This window comes from Antechinus flavipes, chromosome 3 (assembly GCF_016432865.1).
Source record: "Antechinus flavipes isolate AdamAnt ecotype Samford, QLD, Australia chromosome 3, AdamAnt_v2, whole genome shotgun sequence".
NCBI classification, from domain to species: Eukaryota; Metazoa; Chordata; class Mammalia; order Dasyuromorphia; family Dasyuridae; genus Antechinus; species Antechinus flavipes.
In genome coordinates this window covers 619,932,132-619,938,838 of record NC_067400.1, presented here as the reverse complement: position 1 = coordinate 619,938,838, position 6,707 = coordinate 619,932,132, and the positions used below count along the sequence as shown (strand labels likewise).

At 62.9% G+C, this 6,707-nt stretch overlaps 1 protein-coding gene across 2 annotated transcripts; it reads right to left on the bottom strand.

Moving 5' to 3' along the window:
• Nucleotides 1–138: 138 nt before the first annotated feature.
• Nucleotides 139–6,639, bottom strand: VSIG10L (V-set and immunoglobulin domain containing 10 like). Of its 2 annotated transcripts, XM_051989583.1 has the most exons (9): nucleotides 5,071–6,639; nucleotides 4,305–4,598; nucleotides 3,737–4,021; nucleotides 3,257–3,511; nucleotides 2,391–2,669; nucleotides 1,958–2,257; nucleotides 1,751–1,864; nucleotides 1,162–1,301; nucleotides 139–623 (listed from the first exon to the last, which is right to left on the bottom strand). In XM_051989583.1, exons 1-9 carry the CDS (start codon nucleotides 5,597–5,599, stop codon nucleotides 546–548), a joined length of 2,274 nt encoding a protein of 757 aa, XP_051845543.1. In that variant the 5' UTR covers nucleotides 5,600–6,639; the 3' UTR covers nucleotides 139–545. The 2 variants fall into 2 exon arrangements, with proteins under 2 accessions (XP_051845543.1, XP_051845544.1); XM_051989584.1 differs by lacking the exon at nucleotides 1,751–1,864.
• Nucleotides 6,640–6,707: the final 68 nt, after the last annotated feature.

Here is a 6,707-nt window from a genome sequence, read left to right as displayed (position 1 = left end):
ACCTTTTTCCAAAACCCCGCCTGAGGCATCCCTGTTCCAGGTCACTCTTTCCCAGAGACCTTGGCTTCTGGCCTCCCACCCTTGCTCTTGGAGGGAATCCCTATATCCTTATCCCCAGCTTCTCCCCACGTACCCAGAGGTCCACACAGCTGTTTTATTCCTCGCTGCTGTCCACAACGGTTCCCTCACACACAAACAGCCACCAACCCACAAGCAGCTGTATGGGAAGTCCTGCCCTCCACCACGCCGGATCAGAAAGTCCCCCCCATCCCCCATGAGCAATCAGTCCTGCGCTTGCATGAGAACGTGCACTGCCCGAGAGGAAGTCTTCCCTGGCCGATTTCTTAGCTCCATTCTCCAGGTGGGAAAGGTGGGAAAGTCTCCCTCTTGGGGGACTGGGTGGAATCATGAGACTTGAGACCCCGGGCTTCCATTGTGCAAATCAGCGAGCCGAGCTCAGTGGTGCAAGGCCACGGTCCTTCATGTTCGGCCGGGGTGAGCCCCGGGCAGCTTCGTGTTCTCAGGCCCCCACGGGCCGCTCTGGTTCACACCTGCGTGGCCGACCGCACCGTTCGGGGGACTCCCTTGGGGCTGGCGGAAGTGGCCTGGCTGGGGACCACCACCTGGAAGGAAAGAAGGCCTGAAGTGGGCCCTGGTGGTGGCAGCCCCACGGAGGGGAAGCCGAATAGGAATTCTCACTGCCTGGGTGTAAAAAAGGGGGAAACTGGAAGGCCCACAGCCACCCACAAGGAAAAAGTCCTTCCCCTATCCTGTTAAAGTAGGACTTGCCTCATCTTGTGAAAAAATAATAAAACAGCCCCGTCCCTTCCTCTGATTGGAAAAGGAAGTTCTTTCCTACCTGGGAAGAAACAGGAAGTTCCCCCTAATACTGCTGTGGATTTTAAGGGAGCCTTAGAACCACATGGACTCATTAGTTCAACCCTTGAAGCCCGGGATGCTGGACCAAGATCTCCCAGGCAACAGAGGGGTCGAGCTGCCATTCGAATCCAAGCCCCCTCAATGACAACATGACACCCCCCTCCCCCGCCTTTTCTTTATACCAGACACTTCCCACCTTAACATACTTTGATGGGGGGGATGGGGATTGCTCTCCCTGCCCCTTCTGAACAATCCATCGCTTCTCACCGAACGTCTACTCACCGGACAAGCCCGGGATGGACTGGGTTCTGTGGCGAAAGCTTGGGGGGAAGGTTGTGGGGCCCCCACCGAGGTTACACTCCATGTCTTCTCGGGGGTGGAGGACGCTGGGGGGGAGATCAGCGGCTTCTTCTTTCTGCTTCCTACACAGCAATGGCGAAAGGAGAAAGTGTTTGCCGGGCCGGCCAGACCTTCCACCCCTTCCCCTCTCTGCCCATGGGTCCGTGTGGCCTTATCTTGGCCAAGGGAAGAATGAGCTTTCTTCAAGGTGTCCTTCCCATACCGCTTCTGTTTCCCGGCCACGAGACCTGCGTTCCCTGTCCCTCTGCCGGAATTCCAGACCCCTTTTAGCTCCCAGACTCTTCTTTGTTCTGCCTGCCAAAGGCAGGATCCATGCACCTGCAGCGCCCGGTCCCGCTCCTTCCCCGTGCTTTTCCCTTCTCATCGACCAGAACTGAACCTTGCTTCTGCCCCGGCCACGCTTGGGTCAGCCCCCACTGACTCCGCTCTGCTCCCTCCTCACTAAGCTGCTCTTTCTCACTGTGCGCAGACTCTCGCCATGAGCTCTTTCCTTCTCAGTCTGACAGCTCACCCCATAACCGACAGGCGCAGCATCCAAGCAGGACCAGCAGGGCTGCAAGGAGAGACAAGCCCAGCAAGGAGCCCAGCACGATGCCGGCAATGGCCCCGGGGCCCAGGACGGGACCTGGTTAAGAGGAGACAGGACTGAGCAGGGGTGGGGGGAGGGGCAGGTATTGCAGACCACCCCTCGGGCAGGGGCATGCAGCCCCCATCTCACCGGCTCGGTAGCTCCGGCTGGACGAAGGGGTCCCAGGCTGGCCCCCCAGGGTGGGCAGGACTCGAAGTTTCCAGGGCCCCGGGGGCTGCGAGGGCAGGAGCACCACAGCAGAGCGCTCCCCGGGCCCCAGGAGCAGCAAGGACGTCCAGGCCCCTCCGGTCAGGCCCGTGGCGCCCGGTTCTGGTTTCTCGGTCCGCGCCTGAACCTCAAAGCCACTGACCACGCAGCCGCGTTCCACGTCCCACGTCAGGACGGCCGCCCCGTCGGCAGGCTGCAGCCGCCAGGAGGAGATGGAAGGCCCTGGGACAGGGGAGAGAGCAGCCCTCAGGTCTCCAGGGGCAGGACACCGTATTCCCGAAAGGGCAGGGCCGTGACCAGGGTCCCCGAATGGGAAGGGCTGTAACTGGGGAGTCTGGGATCTTCGGGAACTGACCGATGAGGGTGATCCGGTCCCCGCCGGCCCCCAGGGGCCCGCTGCACAGCACAGAGTAGTTCCCCACGTCGTGCTCCAAGCTGAAGTTGCCAAAGAGAAGCCTCTGGCCATCAGGACTCAGCTTCAGGCGGCCCCCGCCCCCGGGAGCCAGCGGGCGGCCCTCTCGCGCCCAGGCCACCCTGGCTGGCGGGGGGCAGCCTGTGGCCTCCAGGGCCACCACGGCCTCCTCAGACCTGGACTCCCCCGTCTCCAGCCTCAGCAGCACTTCCTGGGGAGCCTCTGGGGGGAAAGGTGGAGTCAGGAAAACGGCTCTCCCCCACGCTACCGGGCAGCACTCCCCCAAACAGGCGCTCGTCCGATCAGCCCGGGGGGACAAGTGCTTTTATCCTGTCATCCCAACTTTACGCGGGGGAGCCGGAAGCAAACTGGGATTTTGGAGGGGGGGGGCCCGCGGCTCTACCCAACGGCCGTCCCGTCCCGGAGAGAGAGGAAGTCCCGCCTTCCCTGGCGGAGAAATTAAAACAGCGCGTGCCCCGCTGCCTCCGGTAAAAAGTGCTCCTCAATTCTAAACTTATGGGGGGGGATTTAACTCCTTGCTCCCCGGGAAAGAATGGTTCTACCCTCGAACTCAGTGCCTCTCTCAGCCATAAGAGGAAGTCCCACCCCCACCGTGGGTAAGCGGGGAAGTTTCTAAGAAGTAAGAGGGGACATATTTTTTTTAACTTTCCCTGGGGAGAGATACTATTTGGCTCTGCCTGGGAGAGCCCGGCGCCCCTCTGGGGAGGTGAACTCTTGCCCTTGACTCCCAAAGGCGGAAGTCCCGCCCCTCCCGGGTTCCCAGCCGCAGAAGTCCCGCCCCCGCTCACTAAGGGTGATGCTACAGCTCCTCGCGGCCGCGAGGTGACGCCCGAGGCACGTGAAGGTGACTCCGCTGAGCTGCGGCCGCACTGGAAGCGAGACGAGCGTCGAGGAGAGCTCGGGGCTCGCGCGGACGTCCGGAGGCAGCCCGCTCCACTGCACCGAGGCTCCGGGGACGCCTCCTGGCCACGTGCAGGCCAAGAGCAGGGTCCGGTCGGCCGGGGAGCCTTGCAGGGAGCAGCGCGGGGAGCCGGGAGGCGGGGCTGTGGGAGGGGCGTGGTCAGGGAGTCCCGCCCCGTGTGCCCGCTTCTCCCCTACTGCCTGCGCTCTCAGCAGCGTCCCCCGTCGGGGCTCTGCCCCGTTTCCTCTTTGCCCCGCCCCTCCCGTCTTCCAGCTCTCCAGACCTCCCGGCTTTTACCCTTTCCCGGTCTCCTCTAACTGAAAATCCCGCTCCCCCTCCCGGCCTCCCCTGGGACCCCGGCCCGCACCGGCCACGGTGAGGTTGAGCAACCCGCGGCGCCGGAGTCCTGTGCGTGGATTGGCCGCGAGGCAGGCATAGGCTCCTGCGTGGGCCGGCCCCACGCCGGGCAGGAGGAGGCGCGGCCCCGCGGGCACGGCGGCCTCTCGTGGGTCTGCCAGGCTCCAGGACAGCTCGGCGGGGGGCCTGGAAGCGACATCGCAGCGCAGGGTCACGTTGCTGCCCACCGAGACATAGCGGGCCGGGCTGGCGTCGCGGTCGGAGGAGACGGTGATCACCGGGGGATCCGGGCCGTCTGCGGGCGGGCGGAGAAGCATCAGCGTCCTCCCCCGGAACCCAGTCATTTTGGGACTATGGAGCCTTTCTCCCCGACCCAGGCGTCTCACTTCCCTAACCGGAGCCCACCTCCCCTCCCCAGGTCTGCTCAAGCGTTCTCCCCTAGATCCCCCCTGCCCCAGACTCGGGGTCCGGACTTTCTTCCTCCCAGCTGCCCCTGGGGATCTTTGCCCTGCCCCTGCCCTCCCCTCTGCCTTCCATGCTTTGAGGATCCCGCTCCCCCAGATGTGCTCCAGGCTTACACAGGACGGTGACAGCCGCCGTGGCTTCGCTGGCCCCGAAGGGGCTCTGAATGCGGCACGTGTAGTTGGCCTGATCTGTCCGCTTTAGACGTGCGATGACCAGGTCGGCTCCCTCGATCCTCAGGCGAGCGGGATCCTCACCGTCTCCGCTTCCCGCTTCCAGGGGCCGCCCTCCCCGACTCCAGCTGAGTCGGCCCTGGCCCGGCCCGGCCCCCACACAGCGCAGCCGCAGCTCCGACGCCCCCTCCTCCGTCACTGGGTCCGCGGGGGCCACCGCTAACTGTGGCACGGGCTCTGCGGGAGAGATTTGGCAGGAGCTGATCGCGCACTATCCCCACTCCCTGGAGTCGCCTTCCCCTGCTCCAGGGGATCGCACCTAGGGGCTAACCCTAGCCCGCGCCTGCCACAGAACCGCAGTGTTATTGTTGAGAAGAGGAAAATCGGAGCTCCTGCCCGAGCGAGTCTGCACAAATGCCAGCCCCAGCTGGAAAGTCCGGCTCGGAGCACCCACCCTCCCAGGGCTGTGCGAGAAGCAAACGAAATCATGCGGGGAAGAGAGCTTTATAATCCGGAAAGCCGCCTGTTATTCACCGGGGTAGCCTTTGACGCCGTCTAGTCCAAATAAATGAGCTGAGACTCGCCCGAGCTGGGAAGGGACCGAGGTCAGCTCCCTTTAACCCCTTAACCCCCGTACCATCCCAGCCCGCGGCCCAGAACCCCCGGCCCCCGCTGTTGCGCGGTCCCGACGCCCCCTCGGCCTCCTCACCATAGACGTGGACTGTGACCTCCTGGAGCTCCCGTTCGCGCCCCGCGTGAATCACCTCGGCAGTGTAGCGCCCGCTGTCAGCCAGTTCTGCCGACTCCAGATCCAGAGTCCCCGAGACCTGGTCAAAGCTGAGCCGGGCCCGGTAGCCTGGGGCTAGGCTGGGCGGGGCGGCTTCGCTCCCCAGAGTCCCAGCCGCCAGCACCGTGGGTCCCCGACGCCAAATTACGAGCGGACTGGGTGGGCCCAGGGCAGGAGCCGGGAGTAATCGTAAGGAGATGGGAGAACCCACGAGCACCGACAAGGGATCCCCAGCAAGCCGCGGGCCGGACCATCCGGGAGGGACTCTCAAGTACTGAACTGTGGGAGCGCCAGGAGAGGGGGTGCTCCCCGCGGGGGGCGCGGCTATTTCATTCGAAACGACTTTTTCACTCCCACGAAAGTCGCTGGGAGAGGAGACGCTCATGCGGGGGGCTGCGCTAAGGCGGGAGATGGGCGGTCCTTGACCAAGAGGGGGCACGGAAGGTGACATTCTGCCAAGAGCTGCAGGAGGTGACGTTCCGGCGCCTGAAACTGGATTTTATTTGGGAGAGAGAGGACAGTGGGAAAGCTGGGTGAGGGGAGTAAGTGGGAGCCCTGCTGAGCTACGGATTCTATCCCACGGAAAGAAGCTCCTCAGATGGACAGATCCCAGGGGGTTGGGAAACACTCCGACAGTCAAGGGTCCAAGGAGACTTTGAGAGAAGATGTTCCCCCCAATTGTTAAGTCTGTAGAGAAGGGAGCTCAGAGAAAGAGAGAAAGGGCTTTCAAAGGCAAGAGAAAAACGCACCAGGGGGAGTCTCCCCTTCCTGCTTCCCTCACCCCCTTCCCAACGGATGGGGAAGAAAGCTAAACACTGTTAGGGGCCCTCCTGGAGAAGAGTGGCCAAAGTCCGAGATGCCGCCTAGGTCCCATGCCGGGATGTCTCTTACTGACGAAAGTCCTTGAGACAACACCCTCAGCTCTGAGGTCATGAGGATACCTCTAGTCTCCCACAGAGAAGAACCAAAAAGGGTCACCCACAGGGGTCTAGCTAAAGGCTTTCCCATTTAACATGGGGCTAAGGATGTAGGTATTGGGGGGGAGGGGGTTGCTCACCCAGAAATAGTAGCAGCAGCTGCTGGAGAGCCTCAGGGCCCTGGGTGGCCATATTGTCAAAGGCAAAAAGCCAGAGATAGGTCCGGCTTCCCAACCCTCCCAGAGCCAAGACGGGTCTGACGAGACAAGCGGCTTCCTGGGTGGGGAGCCCTCAAGGAGACAGGGGACGCAGCCCATGGATTTATGAATAGACCTGTGACGGGACTGTGGCTGCCACCCTCCCCTCCACACTTCTCTCCCATCTGAGCTAGCGAGCATTAAGCTTGAAGGCATCGGCAACAAGGAATAAGCCTGACCAAAGCGGGGTACGGGCTTGGAAGGGGAAGCCGCCTTGACTTTGGGCATTCCCCGGCTCCTGAACAAGCCCTAGAGCTCGGCCCCAAGGTCCTTGGGGAGTGCGCACCCCTCGGACCCCAGGGAAGCAGCACCAAGATGGTGGAAAGGATGGGCTCCGGTGGCGTTCCGGGGGATTCCGAAGTTCACCGAGCAGACAGCTCAACAA